The sequence below is a fragment of the Mauremys mutica genome, chromosome 7, assembly GCF_020497125.1.
Source record: "Mauremys mutica isolate MM-2020 ecotype Southern chromosome 7, ASM2049712v1, whole genome shotgun sequence".
Classification (NCBI taxonomy): domain Eukaryota; kingdom Metazoa; phylum Chordata; order Testudines; family Geoemydidae; genus Mauremys; species Mauremys mutica.
The window spans coordinates 18,942,039-18,969,875 of NC_059078.1; the positions used below are offsets into that span (position 1 = coordinate 18,942,039).

Sequence of the window (27,837 nt, forward strand, 5' to 3'; positions counted from 1 at the left end):
AAGCTAATTGTCATGTCTTGCTTCAGTGCAGCAATTTACTGTTTCCCTCTTTCCAGTCCATATGGGCTGAGGCTTTTTCTTATGTTTTAAAATAAAACCAGTAAAATTGTTTTTTAAAAACTGTTCAGGTTCTTAAGAGTTTTTGATCAGTGTGCCCTCTTAGCATTAAAAAAAAATCAAACACCCTTTTAAAAATCAGCTAAAAGTTTATTATATACAATAAAATATGCTAACAGCATGGGGGAGCAGTATCTGACTGGAGCAATTCTTTCTTTTACAGCACCATAAAAATCTCTCCTCTGCTTTTCAGAGCAAATGGGTTTTGAGACTGCACTTTCCATGCTAAATAGGAAAGTGACCGTAACTAGGATTCTGCATTCATTTTCATGGCTGTTTGATTTTCTGTACATAATTGAACCAAGATTGCATTGTTTTGAAAAGGGGAGAGTAATGGATACAAGAAAGAAAGTGGATATTTAAAAATTCAATTAGTTTGGTTATTTATAACATTTAGTTATTCCTGCAGCTAAATCAGATCAGTTCTGAGCCTTCAATTTTCCTTTAGGCCAGGGGTAGGCAACCTATGGCACACGTGCTGAAGGCAGCACGTAAGCTGATTTTCAGTGGCACTCACACTGCCCAGATCCTGGACACAGGTCTGGGGGACTCTGTATTTTAATTTAATTTTAAATGAAGCTTCTTAAACATTTTAAAAACCTTATTTACTTTACATACAACAATAGTTTAGTTATATATTATAGGCTTATAGAAAGAGACCTTCTAAAAATGTTAACATATTACTGGCACACGAAACCTTAAATTAGAGTGACTAAATGAAGACTCGGCACACTACTTCTGAAAGGTTGCTGACCCTGCTTTAGGCTTTTGTAAGATTGTAGTTGTCCAACAGCAAAATGGGCTAAATTCAGTGACACAAAAGCTGCTGCTTACCATTTGCACTGATTTTGGGCCCCATGTGGACCACTGAAAATGCCCCTGTACTCCACACATCTTTCCTTTTCAAGTTCTTGTGAAACATTCATTGGGAAAGGGGAAGGAGCCAGATAATGAGATGGTATTTGCCAGAAGGGCAATACATTCAGCCCCTAAACCAGGGGTTCTCAATCTGGGGGTGGGGACCCCTCAAGGGGTCACAAGGTTATTACATGGGGGGTCATGAGCTGTCAGCCTCCATCCTAAAGCCTGTTTTGCCTCCAGCATTTATAATGGTATTAAATACATTAAAATGTTTTTAATTTATAAGGGGGGTCACACTCAGAGGCTTGATATGTGAAAGGGGTCACCAGTAAAAAAAGTTTGAGAGCCATTGCCCTAAACCTTTAGATGGCTTGAGATCTGTGTCTCACAGGGTATCTGTCACTACCACATGTATCCTACTGCCTGGCCAGTTCCCACAATCTCATGGTCACAAACACACATCAAATTATCCTTTCACCAAGGTGCATATTTATTCTTTTCTTACAAATTATCTCATTGCAATGCAGGCTTATAGCAAGGAGACCCATATATCCCACCTTCAGAACTTTACCCTCTGAGCCCCTAGTTGCTTCCTGTTCCTCCGACTTATATCCTTTCATCACCTCACTAACCCACTGATTACCATCCAGGTGCTCACAATTCCCCAACAGAAAGTCTATAATAGCCTCCAGTTGGGACTGCAGCCTTTTTCAGGCTACAGCACTGTCAGTGGTCAGGGTGCTGCTGATAGTGCTCTGGTACACTAAGACACTGACAGAGGCCAGGGCCCTCTTTGGAACCACGCTGCTCTGTAGTCCCTAAGGGCCACTACCACAATCCATTCCCAGTGAGGGATTCATGTGGTAGAGGGGGACACTGTTCAGTGGCACAACTCCAGTGCTGCAGCTACTCCACTGTACTATAGACACTTACTACAGAAATAGAAGGGGCTTTTCCTTCACTGTAGTAAATCCACCCACTCAAGAGGCAGTAGCTAAATTGATAGAAGAAGAAGAATCATGTTTATTACTGTAGTGCCTAAGGACTAGGGTGACCAGACAGCAAGTGTGAAAAATCGGGACAGGGGGTGGGGGGTAATAGGAGCCTGTACAAGAAAAAGACCCAAAAATCAGGACAGTCCCTATAAAATTGGGACATCTGGTCACCCTACTAAGGACCAACCATGAATAGGGCCCTATTAGGCTTGGTACTGTACAAACAGAGTAGCAGCCAGTCCCTGCCCTATAGAGTTTACAACTTAAAAACATACAAGACAGACACAGGTTTACATGATCATGTACTATTTTTCCACACATATATTAGCAGTTAGAACCCAGGAACTTCAGATCTACAGCAGACCTCTTCCACTTGAGAAAAGGTGGTACCTGGTATCAGAAAAGGGACATGACACACACCTTGCTGGTGGTTTACACAACCATTTGTGAGGGAGCAGTGAAAATTTGGTACTGGGACTCCTGGGTTTTACTACTGGCTCTGGGAGTAGAGTGTGGTCTAGTGGACCACACAGTCAAGCATTTCACTTTGACATACTTTCTTTGAATCATAGAATATTAGGGTTGGAAGGGACCTCAGGAGGTCATCTAGTCCAACCCCCTGCTCAAAGCAGGACCAATCCCCAGAATGACAAAGTGGCTCAGAGAATGAGACTTGGATCTGTTATGTTAGCAACCTTGGTTGTTTCCAGTATGCTCAGTAATAAGGCTGTGAATTGCAGAATTATTACTTGCAGTCTGTGGAAGAGGTAAGTCTAGAATTTATGATCTCCTGCCAACTATACCTAGATTATAGGATATTTCAGGTGGGAATCTCTATCTCACACTCCCATCCTCACCACCATGGCCATCAAAGCTACTCCAAAGGGAGATGGGGGCTGAGCAAGACACAGTACTGCCAACACTTGCAATTTTATCTCCACTCTTGCGATACGTAGTATTTTGCGTAGTACCCCAGCTCTGGGAGTTATGTTGCCAACTCTCACAATTTTATCACAAGCCTTGAGGTATACAGTGTTCTGCTTACAGCCCCAACTTGTGAAGACAACTGATTAGGAGAGACTCTCAGCTCTCATTTAAATAAGAACAGTACGTCCCCAGTCCTCAGGGTTGCAGAGAAAAGCATGAAAACGTGGCTGGAGTGTACCTTAAAGGCTTGGAAACCAGAAAGCAACCACCCCTGCCCTTCCCCAGTGTTAATCCTGGAGATAGGGGTCTGAAATTGCCACTTTCACAAGGACCACAGCCCCAAGGCTCCCCTTCTCTCCCTAGCCTGCCCCTGCTCATAGCCCGGGGAACTCCCTGCCCCCTCCCTTCCAGCCCTGGCTCTGGTCTGCTGCAAGCCTCCCCCTCTCCCAGCATTTACTCCTCCTCGATCCATGACTCGACGCTCGGCAGCTCCTCCTCGGCCGGACCCCGCCCCGATGTCCCGGATGAACCCGCCTCACTCCCTCATCGCTGGCTCGGCGCTCGTCCTGCCCGGATCCCGGGCCTTAGCCCCTAGCGCAGCCAGGCGCGGCTGGGCCGCGGCTCCTTCAGTCCCGCGCGGTCGGGAGCCGCCAGCTGCCGCTGCCCCGCCAGGGAGCCGAGGTGAGACCCGCCCCGGGCTGGGCTCCGAGCCCCCCCCCGCCAGCTCCCACCCGCCGGCCTGGGCTCCCTGTCAGGCGGGGCGGAGCCCCTGTCCGCACCCCGCTTGGGGCGCGCGCCTCTGCCTTGCGCCCCTGGTACCGCGGGGCGGGGGGGGGCTCCCGTCCTCGCTCGCGGGAGTGGGCGGGGCCGAGTAACGGCTGCCGGGCCCCAGAGCAGCGGGGTGGGAGGGGAGCCCCCCGGGGCGCGCTGGGGGCAGTGCCCGGGGGGTGCTGACGGTGTTGCCGATGCGCGGCGGGGAGCGCCCCGGTGCCGGTGAGTCAGGGCTGAACCCGCTCCCCAGGGCGGCGGCGGCGGCTGCAGGTCTCGCAGGCGGTCACTGGCCGAGATCCCTGGCGCGTTTCATGCCCGTCAGGCCGTTCCAGTTTGGGTAGCTGCGTGGCCACTTTAAATCCCCATCACGCACCCGGTTAGGTGTAGCACATTCCTCCCTCCCTCTCACAGACGCTGTGCTGTGCTGTGCACCGCTCCACCCGAGAGGTGGCTGCATTTTACGCCTGTTGTGGCGTTTGGATGCCTACACTGTTCTGGGAATGAAAGGTGTTATGGACAAGTGAGATGATAGTTTTAAAGCAGCTTTCTCATGTATCAAGATGTGACTATCCGAGATAGGAGGTGATGAGAGCATTAGGAAGAAATTCTAACAGCTGGGAGCCAATTAATGGCATAGCAATATCTGGGACAAAGCCATGTAATGTACAGGCGGGGACATAAACAGAAACTAAATTACACAGTAGGAAGGAGTTAGAATCAGATAAAGAATAATAGATCAGCCCTTTCTTGAACACAGTGAAGCAGGCCAGGAAGTTATACTACAAACACATGGTGGACCAGATCTGCCTCCTTCCTGGGAGCAGACCCTCAACCAGGCTCCCATTTAGGTGTACCTACCTTTCTGAACTGTTCTTTTCCCCAATAAAGATCCTTCACTGTGCTCCTCAGCTGTTCAGTACATTGTCTGGCGTGGTGTCACAGTTCAGGGCAACAGCAGGTATATTTCCCCTCTGTGATCCAGCAAAAGCACCCCACTCTCAGGCTCCATACCCCTGGCTGACACCTCTTTTGCGTGGAGACACATGTCTCTGTTCCTTCTCGGGGTATTTCAGTGCTGAACAGCCTCCTAAGTACATCCTAGGAAACCAACTTCACATCAGTTGTCCCAAACGGTTCTTTACATTAGTCACTCTCCTAGAAAATTTACGTACAATCACAACACATAAATAATTGCATTTTTAATACTATGGATCCCAAAGATATTAAACTTAATTAAGATTTAACTTAATTCATTATGGTGTATCCAGGAAATTGCCATCTGTCACATTTGGTATTGCAAAAAATATTTACCAGAATGCTTCCAGCATCCCAAGCATTCTGGCCATGCTCACATAATTTTATTTCCTTTAGCATTCCTTGTCATTCTTCATAGAAGTTTTCTTCCCAAGTGAAGGAGCTTATGAGAAACTTGTGTGTTGCACCAAAGTATTGCCTGAAGGAAGGGTCCACTTTTTCCAACCACAAAATACTTGAGGGTCCTGTGTGATATGAAGAGGTGAAGTAGTGATTTAGTTCAGTGGTTCTCAACCAGAAGTATGTGTACTCCTAGGGGTATGCAGAGCTCTTCCAGGTGGTATATCAGCTCATTTAGATATTTGCCTAGTTTTACAGTAAGCTACATAAAACGCACTAGCAAAGTCAGGACAAACTAAAATTTCATATAGATAATGACACTTGTGACACTTTTGTATTTTTATGTCTGAGTTTGTAAGCAAGTAGTTTTTAAGCAAGGTGAAACTTGGGGGATGCAAGACAAATCAGAGTCCTGAAAAGGGTACAGTAGTCTGGAAAGGTTGAGAGCCACTGATTTAGTCCCTTCAGTCCTCTGTGGAGCAGTGTTGTAGGCTATAACTGGATTATTAAAAGATCAGAGAGAGTTACTGAGTTAAACTGTTCATCCTGTTTAAAACTGCTCTGTGGATCTCTTTCAGAGTGCTGTTTTGCACAAGCTACAAGGGACGATGGCACTTTCTCTTCATTAGCTCAGTTGTTTCATCAGACGTAATGCTACTGAACAGCATATTGCTGTTCCACTGCTGCTAAGACTCGGGGGACAACAGTCTCCCACGAGTGAACAAAACACCATGGCATCAAACTACCCTCCTCCATTTGATGACCCTGTGGAAGTGAGAGAGGGTTTTCTGTGTCCACTGTGTCTGAAGGATCTGCAGTCTTTCTATCAGCTTCAGTCTCACTATGAAGAAGAACATTCAAGTGAGGACAGAGATGTCAAAGGACAACTCAGAAGTAAGAGTCATGACAGCAGCTTTAACTTCTGCTCTGTAAAATTCCATACAGTGAAAAATGTTTGTTGTACTATAGACTCCTAAAAGTGTCTCATCTACAAGTTTCACTTCCGTAAAATATTAATTAAAATGAGTTAGAAGTAGGGTTGGTTTATGTGTAAATGGATTTAGGCCGAAGATAATTACTGTACAATTTCCAACAGAAAGCTTCAACAATGTTTTCTACCTTGGTTGCCTAACGTTAGGCACCTAAATAAGTGGCTTGATTTTCAGATGCCTAATTTTACACACCCAATTAGCAGTTATCCTTGTAACTTCCCTGGGCATAATGTCAAAAATAGACTGTGGTTTTGTCAGCTGACTACGATGTGGATGCCTTGAACTTGTCAATGACACCCCTTAATTGCTGGGTGCCTTGACTATATTTATACTGGATTTCTGTGCTGTTTAGATAATCATACTTTTCCATTTTTGTGATGATAAAAGATTGTTCTTAGCTTTTTATTCATACACACTTTCATTTTATGTGTAGAGTAAAATGTGCAGAAACAATCTTTTGAGTGTTTTTCTGGAAAGTCGCTTAATTGTTTTTCCTTAATTTTGAATTTTTATCATTTTTAACTATAATTGACAGTGCTGCTTAAGAGGATACTTTGAGATTAAAAGCCATATATCCAAACAATCTTTTTTTATTTAAAAACATTGCTTATGTTACTCTTAGACCATGTTAGATTATTAAAATTCAGTTTTATAAATCTAATTTACTTTTCACCACTTCAGCTGCTCATTGGCGTTTAGCCATTCACCCATTTTGGACAATTAGAGTAGACTGGTCAGTTTCACTCTCGGGGGTTCTCCTGCACTAGCACAATGCTGTAGTATTGGAATTGCAAGCACCACACTGGAATATTTAAACCAAAACAACAATATTCTTTTCATTGGTTTAAGAAAAAGAGAACTTGCATTTAGTTTAAAAACAAAAAACAGTTAGGAAAAACCTAACACCTGCATTTTGGGTTCTGCTACCTCAGTAGTGTCTCTTCAATTGAAAATATAATAGTCTCACTTTTTAAAAAATGTCTTTAATTTGCATTTTTAAGGATGTTGTTTTTATCTGCCTACTTGTCATAGTTATTCATGTCAAGCCATATCCAGTAAAACTCACCCTAGCATAGAAAACAACAAAATTGCTTTTATATTAACTGGGGAAGTAGTATTCAGACTTCACGTCAGAAATATTTCTAAGTGATTTCTTGCTGAGTTCAAAGTGTCCTAAATGCGGGTGGATAAGACGATCATTTATATATGCTTTTACATGGGCCTGTGTTAATGTACTATGTTTTTTTTAAATTTAAACTTGTATTTGTTTTTATTGTGGGGGGAGATGAAGTGGGTGTGAAAGAGCCCTATCTCTGATAGTCATGAGGAATCCATACTTTTTCTTGTTTCTGTCCCACCCTCAAAGTCCCCAGGGTACCCCGCAGCTCCCAGCCGACGTGCTGAAGTCATGGAGGTCTCGGGAAGTCACAGATTCTGTGGCTTACATGACCTCTTTGAGAAATTTTTTGCCTTACCTGTGAGATCAAGAATGAGAGGGGAGATGGTTTGCACAGTAGGAAATGGATGGAGGAGATGTCTATGCCATTATGACTGAAAGGAGAAGTGGTCCATGAGAAAAATCTCTAAACCAGATTGATATCCTCACTTGCATTGAGTAGTACCTTACTCTCAGGTAGCCCTTTTGACTGAGTAAATTTTAATTGAGATGATGTGGGTAACTGATAACAATGAGGAAAAGTGCAGCAGGTTTCCAATTTGTATGTATCCTGTGACACATTAATGTACGTGTTAAACTTTTTATGACAAATGATAGAAAAATTATGTGATTGCATGGTATTATCTTTAGTAGATACTGTATGGCAACTATTGAAGTGCATTATAATGTCACTGTTCACTTTTCATATATTACTTGTGACAGATTTGTATCCTACAGTATTCTTTAGAAACTGCCAGATATTAGCTTGATAGTAAATAGATATTTTTAAACATGGACTTTACTGGAAATTCACAGCACAAGAGACTGGAAAGCCTTTAACAAAGGCTTTGTACAACAAATGTAACAAAAGCTATTTACATAAGGTGGTGTAAATCAAGGCTGTTCTTGTAGGGTGGTGTACATCAGTTATGCCAGTGGTGAAGCTACCAAACCTATGACCTTAAGGTTAAATCTGGCCAAACAGAAACTAAGTTTCCCTCCCTTCACAGACAAAGAAATAAATAGTGGCTGTAGAAGAGCTGCTGGTGGTGCTAACTCAGGCCCATCTATGATCATATTGAAACTGTTTAATATATCTGCTAGCAAAAAGCATTCAAGAACCAACATTGTTGAATTATCATAGTCTAACCCTTTGTCTCCATTTCCTTTAATAAAATAATCTTCACAGATTTCCCTCCCCACTGTTTGCATGTGCAGATTTGGGTTCTCTCTCTACAAAGGTATCAGAGTAGCAAAGACTAAGATGCTAATGTGATTGTACAGCGTCTATCATGATGTTGTCCTGGTCCATGACTATGGTTCCTAGGGCTTTGGTAATATAAATAATAATTTAATAACCACTTTAGTGGTACTGACCTGCTTCCAACATTTTAAAAAGTGCCCTCTAGTGTACTGTTGTTTTAAAAGACCTATAAAGAGCTGTGATCCACTAAGGCAGGGGTTCTCAAACTTCATTGCACTGCAATCTCTTTATGACAACAAAAATTACTACATAACCCCAGGAGGGCCTGAGCCCACCCAAGCACCATGGGGGAGGGCAGGTAAAGACAGCCCACCACCCCGGGCAGGGGGGTCAAAGCGCAAGAACTTCAGCCCCAGGCAAGGGACCTGTAACTTGAGCCTTGCCACCCAGGGCTGAAGCCCTCAGGCTTAAGCTTCTGCCCTGTGTGGTGGGGCTCAGGCTTCGGCCCTAGGCCCCAGCAAGTCTAAGACAGCCCTGGTTACCCCATTAGCTTGGGACTTCTTGTAGAGCCTTTCACCTGAGGGTTTCAAGTGTCTTTATAAACAGAATTAATAAACATTGATATTAGCCACATGTTGGCTCTGGCTGATGCTTAAATTATTCTGGATGATTTAAGGGAAATAATCTTTATTTTGTATAATTTTTAAATTTCAAAAGTGGCCTGTCTCTACAAGAGATGGTAGTGCAGATGTGTGTAGTTTGGAGTGGCTGTGGTTGTGCATTTAGAATGAGCTACTCCCTGTGCCCTACAAACAAAACAAAAACCAAAACTGCTAAAAACAAAACAACAAAACCTTTGGGGCTAAAATTTGAAACTGTAATTTCTTAGTTTTCTCTTTCACTTCATAGTTATCAAGTATTCTATCCAGAAAATGTCCTAGAAAAGTTCACTCTGTTTTCTGAACAGTAATTGTGATAAACTGGAGACTGTCTCATCTTAAAATGTGAAACGGGATTTTACTCCTAATTTTAAGTGAAAGTATCAACATAACCTTAATTATAGAATTGCTACTAATGCACATCTGTAATATGCTCATAGTAATTGTTGGACTAATGACTAGTTCCTCCTACAGCATAGGTGGTGGTTGGAAAGTTAAGGTTGGCTCTTGTCTATCAAGAGTTGTCATAAAAACAGTATAACCCCCTAGTAGCCCCCGATTTTTCTAGAGGAAAGTCTTGGATGTCAGGACTTCTGGGCTATGTTCCTAACTCTGCAACTGATTCTGTGAGCCTACCTGAAACTACTCCTCTGTGCCTCAATTTAACCATCTATCAAATGGGGCTAATCATACCTGTGACCTCAGCCCACAGCTGTTGTGAGTCTTAATGTTTGTATAAAGTGCTTTGAGATCCTTGGAAGCAAGGTGCTTTAGAAGAGCAAAATATAATTATTGTTAACTGGTGGATAAATGTGACACTTGTTCTGTTTAAAACAGTATACGTGGGAGGGTCTGCAGCCAATTCACTGCAGATGTGAGCTGGTGCTTGTGAACAGTAACTTCCTCAGAACAGGCTGCTTACCTGCCCTCTAATAGCTGCTAAATGAATCAGACTTGTGTTATGTTTTTAAAATGTTCTCATATCTAGTACCTTGTCCAGTGTTTTAATTTCACAGATTGCTTGAAAAATAAGTCTTTGTCAGGGTACACTGTATTCCTGTGAGCTGCTGATAATTGGGAAGATGGCACATTAGTATTCCCACCAGGTTGAGCCAAGTAAGAGTATTTGACCAGTATTATCATAGTACTTACAGTGCTTTTCAACTTCAGAGCTCTTTGCATTCAGCTGATTAATTCTCATAACATCCCCATGAGTCAGTAGCTAAGTATTTCCATATCTCTACAGAGGGGGGAGCCGAAACAGAATACTAAAATACCTTGGCCAATATCTCAGGGGCAAGTGTGGCAATAGGGATGAAGACTCAGGAGTTTCGGACTCCCAGTCCTTTGTTTGGTCCACTAGACCATGCCCCTCTCTCAGTAATACTCATCTCATGTGAAATAGTCTGGTACAATGCATTAATATTTAAAATATGTTCACTACAGGCGAGTCTCATCTTACGCGGGGGTTCCGTTCCGCGGTTAGCGCGTAAAGCAAAAACCGCGTATAGTCAAAATTACATTGAGTTGAATGGTGGGCGGAATCGCCCGCACTACAGGTACAGTATTAAAATTGTTATTTTTCTCTTTTTTGTTTTGTTTTTGCCGACCGCGTAAAGCTGAAATTGTTCATGTTAAAGGCGCGTAAGATGCGACAGACCTGTATAATGCTTAATGAAGATAATAAGGCATTTGCTGATCATTGTTTTGTGGCTTTCCTTAGGGTGGGGTCAGTAAATTGACTGTGGACAGGGTTCCCTTTCATGGAGCTCAATCCTGTGAAGTGTTGAGTAACCTCAGCTCCCAGAGAAATTACTGGGAATTGAGAGGTGCTCAGCACTTGCAAGGTGTGTACCGCCCTGCAGGATTGGACCCCTGCAATGATGCGTCAGTCAACAGTTCACTATTTTAGATTAATTTCTTTGCATAATTTTCTGGCATAAAACGCTGGTGCTTAGCACCTGTAACTCCAGTTTGTCAACAGGAGATGTGAATGCTAAACATCTCCTTATGTCCAGCCTCACCACTGTCTGACTTGTGTATGGGGATGCTTTCTGGTTCTAGACACCAGGCCAGCTTATTTTTATGAAGGAGGAAAAATATTGTTTGAAAGGAAATTGGATTATGCTAAATGAGCAGATGAAGTTTATAGTGGCTTCAAATGACAAGTGTTCAGAGACTGACTGCTTAGTGTTTGATCTGTTTTTCAGATCTAGTCCAAAAGGCCAAAAAAGCAAAGAAGAAGCTATTGAAACAAGGAGGAGATGACCGAACTGATACTGGGGCTCAGGAGCGATACGAGTCTTTCAGCTATGGTGGAGTAGATCCATACATGTGGGAACCCCAAGAACTGGGTAAGAAAACAGGAAAGCCATGTGTAGTAGGACAGATTTTCTGTTAACTTGCACTCAGTACAATCCAGTTGATTTCAGTGGAGTTACACAGATTGTAAGTCTACATAGAATTTGGTCCACTGTGTAGAGAGCTGATGCCTTGTGTATTGTTTTATCATCTATATGCAGGCTCTTGGGTAACATTTTAGAAAATAGATGTGTTACTTTATGTCCCTGATCCACTTAAGTATGGATTCAGGTTCTGATTTTCTCAATATTTCTGTATTGCTTGGGTTTAAGTTGGGGGCGGGGGGGGGGGGAGGGTGTTGTTAGAGACAGGCCTGCTTGGCAAAGTTCAGGTCCATATCAAGACTTCTTTAAAGTTCAAGGGTGTCTTTTGTGTACCTCTGTCTACTTCTAATATCATTATTGGAGATTGCCTCTTACCCTGTATCCTGTTATTATGGTTACAGTTTTCAGGGACATTTTTGCTGTTGGGTCCTGGGATGAAATCCCACAGGACCGGTGGCAGATCTACACCTCTAGAACTCAGTCCCTTTGGTCTGCCAAAGCCTAAGTGGGTGAGCTTCGTGGTGTATTGTATTGTTCAGTTAGGCTTTGAGTGTTTTACTATTCAGCAGCAAGAGAGACCTATATTTTGTATGTGGTTATTGGCTTGCACTAGTATGAGGAGGTGAAGCGACAGATGCTGTTATATATTTATAAACAAATATTTGTAGTGTAACCGCAGCATTGATTTCTTGCTCCATCAATTGTGTTGCAGGAAAAAAAGTCATTACTTCATGATTTCCATATATCTGAGAATAAAATATGAACCAGAAGAAGCATCTTGAGCAGTGTTGAATTGCACTTTTCTTGAAGTGATTAAGCAGTTTTGATTTCTCTTATGTATTTGCAGTCGGATTTTAAAACACTCGAAGAGAAAAAAAGGAAATTAGAAATCTGAAAGAGGAATTGCAGTTGCATTTTTAATATCCGTTTGACAGCGTTAGTCCCAATTCCAGTGGTAGTCAACAAATAAAAAGGAAGTAACTCTTACATTTAGTAAGCTGTTGCTGACTGGTAATTGAGGGATCAAGAGAGTAATAGCAAGAGGTTTTTTTTTGTTTGTTTTGTTTTTTTGCTTTTGCTGTCTTAAAATAATGCTTGTAATTTTAGTGGTTGAAATAATGTGCTCTGTTTATCACTAAAGCCAGCCTGCAGATAAGAGGTTTAATCTACAATTATACTCAAAGCAGTGCTGTTAAAATACAGGATTCCAATCTGTCTTTAAACTTCCATTTGAACCTGAGTAGCAAACTGCAAAAAGAGATTAAAGTTTCCTTTAAACTGACATTTACAAGGTCATGTGACTGAATCTGGAGACTGTCTTAATCTGTCTTTTCTGACCAGGTGCCATGAGGAGCCATCTTTCTGATTTCAAGAAACACCGAGCAGCTAGGATTGATCATTATGTTGTTGAAGTCAATAAATTAATAATCAGGTTAGAGAAGGTAAATTTGTTACTTCTTGATTATTCCTGAGAATGTTTAGAAGACTTGATGTAAAATCTTGTTTGAATCTGTAATGTGCACAATTTGTGTAATGCCCAAGTTGTTTCAGAAATGTTGGAGGTTTAACCATAAATATTTTATCTCCCATACATTCTCCTTTTTGGCTCTCATTTTCTTGGGTGTCCTGTGCTTGGCCTGGTCCTGTACTAAGAGCTCCATTTTCAATTTGAGTTAATGCCCCTATTCCATGTTGCCCCTTACACTTCTAAGAACTTCTACTTCTCAGTGGGCCAAGCACCATCCCTTTACTATTTTCTCTAGTTTTGAAGTGCTAAGCTCCTCCCTCATACTGTCTGCTTCATATTTTTGCACCAAATCTTTTATTATTTATATTCTATTGTGGACCCTGTCTCATAGGTCTACTTTAGTTGTATCTTTTCGTAGATAGAGTGATGATGGGTGCTCTAGGAAAAATATGCAAAATATTGTAAGCAATCGAAGTTAGTGTGAGCTCCTCAGGTCAGGCACCTGGCTTATCTGTATCATGTGCTGTTTACACTAGTGTTGCTGTAGAAATAATGGGAAAGTACAGGGAGGTTGCTGTAAAGGACAAGATTACTTTTTTAGTAAATAAGAGAATGCTGTCAAGGGTGAGAGGTCCAAGCTGTTAAAAATGCCATTCTTGAGGCCTGTAAATATTATCTTATGAGAAGCATGCAGTTGACCTGACTAACTCCTCTGTGTTTCCTTTGCCAGCTTACGTCATTTGACAGAACAAATACAGAGTCAGCTAAAATAAGAGGTTGGTACAAGCTTACATCAAACTAACTTTGCTGATGTTTCACACCAGCTGATAAATGGATTTCATGGTGGTTCTAAGGTGAGGTGGGTTTTTTTTGTGTTTCCGCATGAACAGCTATAGAGAAGTCTGTTGTGCCTTGGGTCAATGATCAGGATGTACCATTCTGCCCAGACTGTGGCAACAAGTTCAGCATTCGGAACAGACGTCACCACTGCCGCCTTTGTGGGTCTATCATGTGCAAGAAGTGTATGGAGCTTGTCAGCCTTCCGTTGGCGAGTGAGTACAGTGGGCAGATGTGAGTTACTCCTGTCGTCCTCTCTTTGAGAACACCAACTAAAGGGGTTCAGCTTTTTCCATCTGAGCTGCTTCTGTCTGTTTTCATCAAAGGTTCCTGTCTATGATTCTCCAGTTGGGTTACCCAGTTCCCAGGATTTCCCAGTGTGGTGCAGTTGAAGTTTTTAATGTTGGCATTTTTCATTTCTGTAGCATCTTTCCAAGGAGCTCAAAGTGCTTTATAAACATTAATGAATTCAGCCTTACTGCAGGCTAGATAAGTATTAGACCCAGGTAAACAGAACTAGAATTCAGATCTCTTGGTTCCTAGCGATGTGCTCTGGCAGCTACACCATGCCTTCTCCTAGCAGCCGTAACACCTGGTAGCTTTGACTAGACAAGACAAATTGTTGCTGCAGCCCTTATACGCTGGTCTGCTAGCACTAATGACTATTTAAGAGAGCAGTGGGAAGAAGACAGATGGATAGTGCTATGAAGTGGTCAGCTATCAAGTCTGTAATGAACCCACTAGCCCTACTGTGAGAAAAATACTATCCTCCCTTTTATGAATTAAATGTGGATTAGTTCACAGAATTACTTGATTAACATTGGTCTTGATCATACAGTCATTTTAATTTATTCTCCTCTATGTCTTCAGGCACATGTCATATAGTTCCAGAGAGGAGCTGTGATGCCCCATAATGCTGGCTAATTATTAATATAAAAATAATCTTGGTAATTGTTAATTGTATATGCGAGTCTTACAACATAAGGTCCTCATCTATCTGATTAGCCGCTTGCTAATCTAATAAATTGCTTGCTTACAAAGGGGTGTAGGACATCCCAATAGCTAGTTCCTGCTTCCCTAACAAGGTATTTTCCTCTCTGAAATTTAAAGAACATGTCTGTCTATTTAGTCCCAATGAGAGACTGGAAATATTCATTCCCTTCTGCAGTGGTTCTCAAACTTGTACTGGTGATCCCTTTCACACAGCAAGCCTCTGAGTGCGACCCCCCCCATATACATTAAAAACATTTTTTTATATTTAACACTATTATAGATGCTGGAGGTGAAGCAGGGCTTGGGGTGGAGGCTGGCAGCTTGTGACCCCCTATGTAATAACCTTGTGATCCCCTGAGGGGTCACGACCCCCAGTTTGAGAACGCCTGGCCTTCTGGGTATTATAGAATCATTTTGTTTGTGTGTGTGGTTTCCAGGCAAACTCACCAGTGCCAGCAAAGAAGCCCTGGCCTCTCATACCAGTCCAAACTCCTCACCTAATAGTATCCATGGCTCCCGTCGTGGCAGCATTAGCAGTGTAAGCAGCGTGAGCTCAGTTCTGGATGAGAAGGACGATGACAGAATCCGCTGCTGTAGGCACTGTAAAGACACCCTACTCAAAAGAGAGCAACAGATTGATGAGAGAGAATACACACCGGATATTGTGAAACTCTATGAGGTAAAATAAAACCTATTACTTGTTCAGGGTGGGTGTGGAGGATGGCATGGAACGATATGTAGGCAATGCTCACACTTGGTCCCTGCCTTATCTCCCTCATCTGACTTCCCTTATCTGTGGACCATTCATTGTTCACCACTCCAGGAAAATGGAATACAGGATGGTGTTGTCTGACCACTAGCTGGGATATAAATGTATGTAGGGCTGTATAATAATTGGTTCCTTCTCCCTAGCCTGATGAAGAAGTATCTCACTTTGTGACCTGTTTTATCTCTAGTCATCTGGAGACAATAGTTCTGAGGTGACTCCCAAATTCTGCTCTTCCACAGCTGGTTTGCTCATAAAATGCATTTTAAAAGAAGTGTGTGTGTGCATATTTGTGCGTCTGCACTACATTAATGGAGTGTACACAATCTATGCCGTTTGCTTTTAACTGTTTCTTGTATGGGGGCTGGAGGGCAGTTGGACAGGATGTCTCAGGAAATTAGTAATAGGCTATAACTGGAGCCTTTCACTTCTGGGTTATGGGTTCAAACACAATCCAAGCCAATAGTGACTGAAAGTCATAATCTGATGGCTCTTTGGTGGTGTCTGGGAAATGGATTGATGGGTTTTAGCCATGGGGAACTGAACTAGATGTCAGTATCACATGTTAGCACTAATTGGTCCTCTTGTCAGCAATCTCAGTAGAGAGGCCAAGGACTGAAGAAGTTTTGACAACAGATATACCCCCTCAGCCCTAGAAATGGTCTCTGAACTTGGTTCAGTAGTGGGGCAGTGTAGGGGAGCTTGCTGTGCTACTGCACATGCTGAATTTGTTGTGTGGATAAATAGAGGACCTCATTGTCCTAGGTAATCAATTTGACAGCATTCATCAGCACTAAACTCTTACATGCATGTGCACATGTGCCAGATGAAAGGTTTATGCTGTCCAAATGTCTGTTTTTTTGTGTGAGGAGAGTATGTGTATAGCTAATATAGGAGAACTGCATTGTAATCTCTTGATTTTTATTGATTGATTAAACAAAGAAACTCCGACTTTGCATGGAGAAGGTTGACCAGAAGGCTCCGGAATACATAAAGATGGCAGAATCATTAAAGTAAGCCTGTGTGATTTTCTTGCATGTGTTTTTCCCCGTAAAAAGCTGTTTTTAATACAAAGTCTACAGTAATTAAAACGGGCAACCTGTTCTCTATTTAGATTTGAGGACAGCCAAATATTAGACACTGAGATTTCATTATAGCCATATATTAGAGACAGCTCAGTGACTGAAGCTAAACTAGTAAATGTGAATGTCCTAAATTATTAAAGCATATCTTAGAGCTGGCAGGTTTCATCTTTGGCTCAATTCTGGTAAGATTTCAGATGACAGTCTGAAATGTCTGAAGCTAAATATAAATATCTCATCTAGGTGGCCTGGAGAAATACTTTGGTATATCACATCAGTGTACAGTGTTTTAAACTGTAAGATGTTTGTGGAAATGAGGGGAGGGTGTTAGGTAGAGGGTTTGAATCGGTGAATGTTTATTATGCAGTATGAGTGTGTAAGAGGAGGTCTACACAGTGTATGGTCAGTATTAGGACATGAGTTATTTAATTGAGTAACAAAGGGTTCAGGGAATGACAGTGCATTTTTTATTTACAAAGCATTGGGTCAGCATTGGAAATTGAGCTGAAAACAAACGTTTTAAGTTGGGTCCTGAAGGAGGAGAAGGAAGCTGCATGGCAAATGGATTCCAGTGACGGGGCAAAGTGGGGTATTAAGTAGGGTTTCCCTTTCAATGATTTGAACTCACGTTATCTGGTCTAGTATGTTATCTTGAACTGCTCTGAAGACTTTGGAGGATCATTAGTGCAGATAACTGGGTGAGCATTTCAGGGTTTTGCCCCCAGATAAAGTGCTGCTAGACAGGAAGTCATCTTTTTTACTCTATTGTCTTTATCTTTGTGAAGAGCATTGGGATCCTCACGGGGAAGGCTGTATAGAACTACAAAGTGTGATGATTATAATCACCCTCTCCCTACTTACTACTATAAAATTCCAAAAGCCAAATGAATTAATTTATCATACTAGTAGGCACTTCCAGGAGCTCCTCTTGGGACATATGCTCTCATTCAGATTGACTTATTTTGTGTATCTGTTGTCATGCTTAGACTCCTCACAAGGCTATATTTGTATTCTCTGGTGGCACATATTAAATGTAAAGTATAGCATAAGACCTCACTAACTTGTGCTAATGACTGGGAGACCCATTTTGGATCCTAGAATTTTTGCAAATTAGCGAATAAATTCACAAACTCTGACATTCAAGGCTACCACATCACTATGTGTGCTCAGTTTGTTTATTGTGGCAAGTAGAGTTATGCTTTATTATATGGCAATAGCACCCAAAATATTGTAGGCACTTTCCAAACAGAGTGATACAAAATTAATTATTTATACTAATATACAAACTAAACATTTAAGTCTAATTTAAAAAAAATGAGTTTCAGTAATGAGATCTCACTACCACACTTTGCTGTTACATCTGAACAGAAAATTGGTGCAAGACTAAATTTTTTAGGGTTGTGGATTAGTGAAGTGCGATATGATACCACAGTACAGTCTGTAGTACTATGTCCATCACTAAATGAAATGTCAAATGTGTTGCAATGACAGTTATTTTGAGATTCAATTATTAAAAAAGGCATGTTAGCATTTGCATGCATCTTTTTAAAAAGCTATTTGCTTTTTTTAATACAAGGTCTACAGGGAGGAAAATGGGCAGTATGTTGTTTGAGACTTTATTACAGTAAAATGTTAAGTACACAGCTCAATTGCTGAAGCTAAATGTAAATGTCCTAAATTACTAAAGCATATCTCAGAATTAACAGGGCTCATCCTTTCCTTGATTCTGGTTGGTTTTTCAGATGCTGTTTGAAATGTCTATGAGATTTGTGTTATGTTGGATCATTTGATATAAAATTAATTCAGAATTGTGTAGTCACTTTTTTTTGGGGGTGGGGGAGAGATAATGTGCAAGATATGAAAATGGGTGGCGGGACCCTTCATTCTTACAAATCCTTACTGATTATATTTTGTTCAATAAATATAAAAAGCAAGATGCTAGGAAACTATGGTCTATTTATGTTTATCATTTCTTCATGCTGATTGATAATTGTCCTGATTTCTGACCAACTCAAGTAGAGGATAGCTTTGGTATCACTGTGTTACTTCAGTTTAACAAAATAAACAAATATGCCATTAACTGTACGTGCATGCGCGCGCGCACACTAAATTCACAAGACATTACACACAAAGATACAGGCAGAAGAAGAACTGCTGTATTAAAGTATAGGTAGTATACATGAGTTCATAAAATCATATAGTAAACTCTTCTGTGAAACGTTAGCATTCACAAATTAACCATTGTCTTCCCTTTTGCAAATAAGAAATTTGTTTTCACTTATGAGTTTAACATATAACATTCACCCTGAAATCTTATTGGCTGCAGTAGACTTTTTATCTGACAGAAGAGATAAGAAATATTAAAAGGCCTCCTGTTAATTTTTACTATTGCATAGATTTCTGGCAGGACATAACTTAGTGTAAATGAAGATATGTTTTCTTTCTTTCTTAGTGTTGGGGAGACAACCTACAATCTTGAACATGCTAATGACCTGAGGGTGGAGGTGCAGAAAGTGTATGAGTTAATAGATGCTTTAAGGTAAAGAACAAACTGTTGATTGAGAGATTTCTGTAACTATTTAGTGGATGGGCTAAACTAGAGACACAATGTCTGAAATTGAAATGTACTGTACTTAATTTAATCAGACATAGAAAAACGAAAAATCACCTCTTCTAATAGAGTGTGAGTGAGAATATGAAAAAACAAACCAAAAAAGCAATCATGCTAGGTCATGAATCCGCTATGTGCACAGCACCCCTGTCTACATAAAAGGATACAGTCAACTTCATTCTCAACTTTCAAAAACAAGTTTAAATAGATAGTATTCCTGTCCTCCCTGTCAATATTTTGTAGTTTTACAGGCTCACTTGCTAATTTGTAAGAATATTTGTTTCCTCTCTTACTGTATGAGATCCACTCACATGGGAAATTAACTATAATGAAAGTGACTATACATAAAGTGCTGCCAAATGCATGAATTAAGCAAATTGAACAATATTTTTCAGTAATCTTAGGTATTAGTAATTAGGGCTGTCGATCAATCGCAGATAACTCACACGATTAACTAAAAAAAATTAATCATGATTTTAAAAAAAGTAATAGCAATTTTAATCTCACTTTAAACATTAGAATACCTATTGAAATGTATTAAATATTTGTGGATGTTTTTCTACGTTTTCAAATATATTGATTTCAATTACAACACAGAATACAAAGTGTACAGTGCTCACTTAATATTATTTTTATTACAAGTATTTACACTGTCAAAATGATAAAAGAAATAGTATTTTTCAATTCACCTGGTACAATATCCTAATGCAATCTCTTTACCATGAAAGTGCAACTTACAAATGTAGATTTTGTTGTTGTTACATAACTGCACTCAAAACAATGTAAAACTTTAGAGCCTACAAGTCCACTCAGTCCTACTTCTTGTTCAGGCAATCACTAAGGCAAACAAGTTTGTTTACATTTACTGGAGATAATGCTGCTGGCTTTGTATCTCCGTCACCTGAAAGTGAGAACATGCGTTTGTATGGCACTTTTGTAGCTGGCATTGCCAGATATACTAAACATTCATATGCCCCTTCATGCTTCAGCCACCATTCCAGAGGACATGCTTCCATGCTGATGATGCTCGTTAAAAAAATAATTTATTAATTAAACTTGTGACTGAACTCTTTGGGGAAGAATAGTATGTCTCCTTCCGCTTTACCTGCATTCTGCCATTTATTTCATGTTATAGCAGTCTCGGATGATGACCCAGCATGTTGTTCGTTTTAAGAACACTTTCACTGCAGATTTGACAAAACGCAAAGAAGGTACCAATGTGAGATTTCTAGAGATCGCTTTAGCACTTGACCCAAGGTTTAAGAATTTGAAGTGCCTTCCAAAATCTGAGAGGGATGAGGTGTGGCGCATGCTTTCAGAAGTCTTAAAAGAGAAACACTCCGATGTGGAATCTACAGAATCCGAACCATCAAAAAAGAAAATCAACTTTCTGCTGGTGGCATCTGACTCAGATGATGAAAGTGAACATGCGTCGGTCTGAGCTGCTTTGGATCGTTATCGAGCAGAACCCCTCATTAGCATGGATGCATGTCTTCTAGAATGGTGGTTGAAACATGAAGGGACTTATGAATCTTTAGCACATCTGGCATGTAAATATCTTGCAACGCCGGCTACACCTGTTCTCACTTTCAAGTGATGTTGTAAACAAGAAGTGAGCATTATCTCCTGCAAATGTAAACAAACTTGTTTGTCTGAGTGACTGAACAAGAAGTAGGACTGAGTGGACTTGTAGGCTCTAAAGTTTTACATTGTTTTATTTTTGAATACAGTTTTTTTTGTACATAATTCTACATTTGTAAGTTCAACTTTCATGATAAAAAGAATGAGGAGTACTTGTGGCACCTTAGAGACTAACAAATTTATTTGAGCATAAGCTTTCGTGGGCTAAAACCCACTTCATCGGATGCATGCAGTGGAAAATACAATAGGAAGATATATATTCAGAGAGGACATGAAAAAATGGGTGTTGCCATACTAACTATAACTGTATTTTCCACTGCATGCATCCGATTAAATGGGTTTTAGCCCACGAAAGCTTATGCTCAAATAAATGTTAGTCTCTAAGATGTCACAAGTACTCCTGGTCTTTTTGCTGATACAGACTAACACGGCTACCACTTTGAAACCTTTCATGATAAAGAGATTCTATTGCAGTACTTGTCTGAGGTAAATTTACAAATACTATTTCCTTTGTTTTTTATAGCACAAATATTTGTAATAAAAAATAAATGAGTACCGTGAAATTTGAGAATGTGGAAAACATCCTAAAATATTTAAATAAATGATATTATATTATTGTTTAACAATGTGATAATTTTTTTTAACTGCTTGACAGCCCTAGTCGTAATATATTAACAAAAATCATGCGTCTGTCTGAATGTAGGTTGACAGTGTTTCTCTCTGACACCTGGATCTTGTTTTGAATTTTTCTTACTCTGGGCCCTTATTTTTGTACTAATTCACTGTATGCGTATTCTGATTCAGTAAGAAGATTTTGACTCTAGGCTTGAATGAAGAGCCTCAACCTCATCCCAAAACTCTACAACTTCAGAGAATGATTAGATACTCAGCTACCCTTTTTGTACAGGTAAACAAAGCCTGAGTTGTACGTATGTGAATCTTCTGCTGTGTTCTCTTCAAAAGCAAAAATTGGAACCATGACTAGACTCAAATTACTTATTGGAGAAGAATAACTTTTCAGGCTATTTAAATGGTGAATATCCTGCAGTCTGACCTGATGAGCCTTTTAAGGCTTTCCCTTGGCATGAAGATAACTTATATTGGAGACCTAGTACTGTACGCTTGTGCAATGTGTTTAAATGCCCTTCTTGAAATGACAGCAATTTTTGCTTATTAATATTTTAAGTATCAATATATAGGAAACTAATTTTTTTATTTTGTAAGTTAAACTTTTCAGACTTTTTCATTAATTCTGAGGCGATATTAGACTAAAATGTGTGCTCCAGAGACCAATTATTTCAGAATAGTGTATATTCTTACCTAGCTGTGCTTTCATTATTTTCCTGAGCATTAAGTTGCTGCAGGGAAACTTTTTTTTCCTGTTGAACATTGGTTTGTGGTAGTTGAGAAACTGGATCTCAGTAAGGCACTAGATCACCGTACTGTTTTAATTGAGTTTGTTTTTGAGTAGGCTAAAAACCTGCAGTTTGTTAGCAGTGTTATTTTACTATTTATACTCTTCTCTAGGAAAAATTGTTGGGTCTGATGTCCCTGCCAACCAAAGACAAGTATGAAGAACTGACAGAGAAAAGAAAACAAGAGATTGATAGAAAACTGCACATGGAAAGACAGGTGAAGATGTGGATCTAGCTTTAACTGTATTAGGGCCTATTCCTGCAGTCACTCACGTGTATGTAGTTACTCATTTAGTACTCCATTGTGCCTCCATGTACGTAACTGTTTGCAGCACTGGACTTGTGTCTCGTTTAGCCTGTCAGGAATTGGCCCTGTGGAATGAGGTTGTGGTATTCCCTGGAGGGAGACAGGGCATGTCTTGTGAGGAGAAAGGAGTCATTAGCAAAGAGGGGGCTGGGCTGGGTATGTCTTGGGGTAGGAGTAGAGGGAGGAATGAGAATCCTGTTCTTCAATTAGTGCTTTTCCCTGAGGGAGGACACATTTGCCCTCTGTTCTCAGATTTAATGTATATTGTTATAAGATTTCTGTAGGTTTCGTTATATTTATGACCCCTTTAAATTAATACTGTGTGATATTCCATTACAAGAGCGTCTGTTAGAGACAGGCTTGGTCAGTTTAATACCCAAATCAAGTTAGGATTGCTCTTTGCACAGTCTCATCAGGCACATTTTTCAGTAAGTGCACACAAGCTTCAGTGAAGAGGATGACAGTTGTATACTTGATATATAACACTACTAGTAGTGTAGCGCAGGAGAGGGTTTATGTAGGCAGCTCTGGTGGGATTTGTGAAACTACTAATAAACTCAAGGAAAAAACCATCCAGTTATTGTTATGAATTCAGGCATCTTCTGAAGTGTGATGATTGCTTGCTTCTCTCTGGGATGTGCTCATGTTGTGAGTTTGGGTGGGCACATGGTTGTATGATTCAGAAGTATCTCCATATAATTGGCCTTCTGAACTCATTGCAAATACCTCATATAACTGAACTATGGGTTGTTTTTAAGGATGGTAAGAGGTATTTTAACCCCCTCTACTAACAGGCTATTACTGTTTGAGGAATAGTGTATTCTGCATAATACAAATACTGCCCCAGGCATAACTACAGGACAGAAGGTTTGTAGCAACCGGATCTTAGTTTTTGGGTGGAAATTATATGAGTAGATTTTAAATTGGGGCTCTGAGTCTTGTCTTGTTTGATCAACACAGAACACAAGGATGACACCAAGACAAGCCACTTCACATTAATATCTTATTTGAGCCCTGTATATTCCTCCTGTTGTAGTAGAAATGCGTAAAAAATCTGTTATGTTGCTCCTATAATCGAAATAATCTGAGTCACAAAACAAAATAGTGCAGTAATCCTCCCTTTTTGAGAGACTTGTGCATATCGTCCAGTTCTGAAATGGACACTGTCAACTTTTTAAAATTACTTTAAACAAATATTTCATTTCTGACGGAACAACCTTCGAATAGCGCACACTGGATTTTTTAAAATTGGGTTTTCTTGCTCCTTTGATGTTTGAGCTTTTTCAGTAAAGGGGAAACTGACTTGATACAAATGCTGTCAACTGCACAAAATAACCAAAAAAGTGACTAACTCTTTTCAGTTATAATAATCTCAGGTGTTGGAACCATATAGGTACAAAAATTTCAGGCAAAAATGGGAGTTTAAGCTGATGGGTCTCCTTTTAAATCTTGTCTCTGCTAGGCAACACTTGAAATGCAAAGAAGACTGGAGGAAAAGCAGAAAGATTTGGTTTCCCGATCCACAGGTGCACCCAATGGTGAGGTTCCTTATCCAAAAAGAGTCTCAGTAAAGAAATCTGAAGGTTGGTTACCTACATCCAGCTTACCTCGCCAAAGAGAAATAGCTGACCCACTTCTTCAGCAGATTGACAATATTACATCCTTTATTAAGCAAGCAAAGGCAGCTAATCGGTTAGATGAGGTCCGTATGTTGCAAGAGAACCTGCGACAGCTTCAAGATGAGTATGATCAGCAGCAGACTCTGAAAGCTATTGAGCTTTCTAAAAGGCAGGCAGAGGAGGAAGAGATGCAGAGGGAGCAGCTTCAGGTCCTTCGTGAGAAGGAGTGGGAAAGGGAGCTACACAAAGCAGTGTCTCAACACTCAAGGACACGTTCTCTAGACTTCAGAGAAGTGAAGCAGCACCAGCATGAATCTGGAAAAGAAAACTTGAACCAGATAGCACAGTCTTTGGACTTAGATACCACTCAGCTCAAAAGCAGCCCAAGTTCTAAAACACCATCTCCAGATGCTGTCCAGAAACAGGTAACTAAAGAGAATTCAGTCTTCCCAATCAAACCCAGAGAAGCCCCACAGTACATCAGGGAGACAGACCAAAATCAGACAGTGTTGCTAAACCCTTTTGAAGATGAGGCAGATACTAGTCCAGTAGAAAACGACCCTGCTAATACATTGGCTGGAGACAGTTCTCAGGTGGTTTCTTTGCCCACCAAAGCCCGGCACAGGGATAAAAAAGAATATAATCCATTTGAAGATGATGAGGAAGATCAGCAAACAAATGGGGCAACTGTTTGTGCTCCAAATCCCTTTGAAGATAATGGAAATCCATTTCAAAAGCCTGTGAATGATCAGAATTCTGGTAATCCATCTGAAGGGTTGTCTTCTACCAATCCGTTTGAAGTTGATGATAATGAAATCTCAGGAGAGGACATTATAGAAGAAGAACTCCTTCTCCAACAGATTGATAATATCAAGGCTTATATTTTTGATGCCAAACATAGCGGACGGATGGATGAGGTGGAGGTACTGACAGAGAACTTAAAGGAACTTAAGCGCACATTAGCAAAGCAGAAAGAGAAATCCAAGTGCTGAAGCAATATGTCCACGTAAAAATAACTTTATAGTCCACTGTTAATGCTGGAGGATGGAGCAGATTAAATTTAAAAATAAGGAGCACAGGTTACAAGAGGGAATGATGAGAAGAATCTTGAATTTTGTGCAATGCACTTTCATTTAGGTGTTTCCACTACTATTTGGATTTGGAGAACAAAACTGATTATTCTAATTCTATGATATTATTCTCAAACATGTTTAATAATATGAACTTTGTCACAACAACATTTTTTAAATTGTTGATTATCATCACATGCTTATTTCTGGGCAAAATGGGAAAGTGCTAATAGGGAAATAGATGATTCAAAAATATCTGCGATGATGCAGACATCAGTCTGCCATCTTTCCTTCTTCCTTTAGTTTTGTTGCAATAGTAAAGGTCAGCCTTTAAAACTGGACTTCCATTAATAAGTGACCAACATTCTTTTCTAAAATTTTTGTGCATCAGATGTTTCCCCTGAAAATGACATAGTGCAAGTTGTTATAGGCTAGTTCAACTGCCTTACAGTGCTACTAGAAAGTACTGTTCAAAAGCAGGCTGCTATGATTCTTTGAGCTGCAGAATATAAAAGCTACAGGTCAATTTGTGCAATGCAAATATGTAAAGGGATTTTTAGGGATTTAAAAACAAATTTGATAACTGTGATCTCATAGGTGGTGTTTGGGAATTTTTTTTAATTAAAAAGCCTTGCATGCTGCCATTTCATTTTCCCATACTTTTTTTTTTTTAAAGCTGCTGCCATTGCACTGGCCATAAATTGCAGAATAAAAGTAGAGAGGGGTCTGAGCTGTGTTCAGAGGTGAATTGTTTTTATAAAAATAAACATCTAACTCCCTCTTTCCAAGGTAGGAAGTGGCAGTACCACTGCAAAATCAAATATTAGGGAAAACCATCCAATTTCTAATTCCTTTTTTGGAACCTGCACATTCCTTTGTAAACTCTGGGTGACAGAATGATCATGTGTGTGTTATTTGTGAGACTGGAACCCTGTTTACATAGCACTTAGGGAACAGAAATTTTGTTTGCAATGGAAAAGCTGAAAAGCCACTAAACTGGAATTTTGTGAAAAAGTTGAAGGATAAAGTTTGTGTCTGTATAATGCCCTTCAGCACTTCAGTTTACTACTTGATTCATATCCTTTAAAAGATCGTGAATCTACATCAATGAATCAAACTTTATGTAAGGCAATCAAAGGTTGGATGTGTTTTAAGCTCCAAGTATGAGCCTTTGTTAGGATCCACATGAATGAAGGCCATCACTTTTGAAGTGTGAGTGCTCAAAGTTGGTCACCTAAATCTTGATTTGGGTACCAGAATTTGCTTCAATGTGCCTGCATCTCTGAAAAATCAAGCCCTTCTTGTTTTCTAAATCTAGATTTAGGTGCTTAGCTTTAGGCACCCATGTTTGAAAGTTTTGGCCTAACTGTGTGTATAATTTTAGATGAAATAGAGCAAATGGTTAAAACAGACCATGCAAATTTTATTGATCAGTGAATATGAAAATGCAAACTCTTATGTGACAGAACAGTCTTTGTAGTTTTGCCTAAATAAGTTACTTATGCCATTTTTTTAAATCTCAAGAGGCATAAGTAACATTACTGCCTGAAAGTCAAAAGTAGGCTCTTTAAGCTTTGTTTCATTCTGAGTAAAAGCACAGGGCGTAATGCATACCTTCTCATAAATATATAAAATTTCCTTTAGTGACTTTAAATAGTAACTGATTAGATAAATCAATTGTGATTTAAAGCAGTCACACGTGGAGGGTCCTGTGTTTCCTTTTTAAATGGCTAGTAGCACCCAGAGCTTGCTGCTGCAAACTAAGCATTTACTGGTTGTATTATTTAAAAGATCCTTGAATATTAATACCATAAGACTCTCCCTAATCAGAGCTCATTGAGCCCTTTACCTGTGCTGTCCACTGGGTAAAATCCACCGGGACTAATGGTCTTGCAGAAGTATCAGGAACCTCAGGTTGTGGGGAGGTGTATCATGGCACCTCTTGAAAAATGCACTACAAGGGGTGCTAGCACCAGATTAATTAAGGCAGGTGAGATGCATGTCCCTATAGCTCTGAGATTAGTCAAGGCATGGAACTGTTTACATTTTAAAAGCATAACAATTTTGCAATTATTCATTTAAGGCAAAACTGTTTCCTGTACTAAACCAGAACTGGCTCCTCGGCCACAATCCAAAATTTATTTTGCTGTCAACTTAAGAGTAAAAAATGGTTCAGTGGCTTCAGCTTTTTACATTGGCAGGCGAGGGGAGAAAGTGTGTTCCTTTGTTGGAAATATCCTGCATTGTTTGTGTTTTACAGTCTAATTAATACACTAAAGTATATGTATCGTACATGTAACAATGTATTTTTACAAGCAGATAAGATGCTAGTGTACCTCATGAGCTCGCTCAATGTTAAATGTGATAGACTAGAACTCTTAACAGGAAAGGTGATCTCCAAAGTGAAAACCTTGTATCTGTATGAGGACTGCTGTGGAGATGACATTATAAAGCAGAATGAAGACATCTTATTGTCAAATAACTAGCATTGACATTTGTTAATAACCTTGCATGCACTACTCTATACTGAAAATTTGTAAAGAAATAAAATAACATGTTTATTTTGG

General features: G+C 40.1%; 1 protein-coding gene across 2 annotated transcripts; it reads left to right on the forward strand.

Moving 5' to 3' along the window:
- Positions 1-3,462: 3,462 nt before the first annotated feature.
- RBSN (rabenosyn, RAB effector) lies at positions 3,463-27,837 on the forward strand. Of its 2 annotated transcripts, none has more exons than XM_045024454.1 (12): positions 3,463-3,581; positions 5,624-5,939; positions 11,267-11,410; positions 12,803-12,903; positions 13,660-13,705; positions 13,820-13,981; positions 15,197-15,438; positions 16,468-16,538; positions 19,060-19,146; positions 21,664-21,766; positions 22,387-22,491; positions 24,044-27,837. In XM_045024454.1, the coding sequence occupies exons 2-12, from the start codon at positions 5,777-5,779 to the stop codon at positions 25,190-25,192; spliced, it is 2,373 nt and encodes a 790-aa protein (XP_044880389.1). In that variant the 5' UTR covers positions 3,463-3,581; positions 5,624-5,776; the 3' UTR covers positions 25,193-27,837. The 2 variants fall into 2 exon arrangements, with proteins under 2 accessions (XP_044880389.1, XP_044880390.1); XM_045024455.1 differs by lacking the exon at positions 3,463-3,581 and adding an exon at positions 3,832-3,893.

Excerpts from the sequence above, each read along its gene's own strand:
- RBSN (XM_045024454.1), top strand. The coding sequence starts at position 5,777 with ATGGCATCAAACTACCCTCCTCCATTTGATGACCCTGTGGAAGTGAGA. Across the intron at positions 5,940-11,266 it reads TGTCAAAGGACAACTCAGAA|ATCTAGTCCAAAAGGCCAAA; the intron begins GTAAGAGTCATG and ends TCTGTTTTTCAG. Across the intron at positions 16,539-19,059 it reads AAGATGGCAGAATCATTAAA|TGTTGGGGAGACAACCTACA; the intron begins GTAAGCCTGTGT and ends TTTCTTTCTTAG.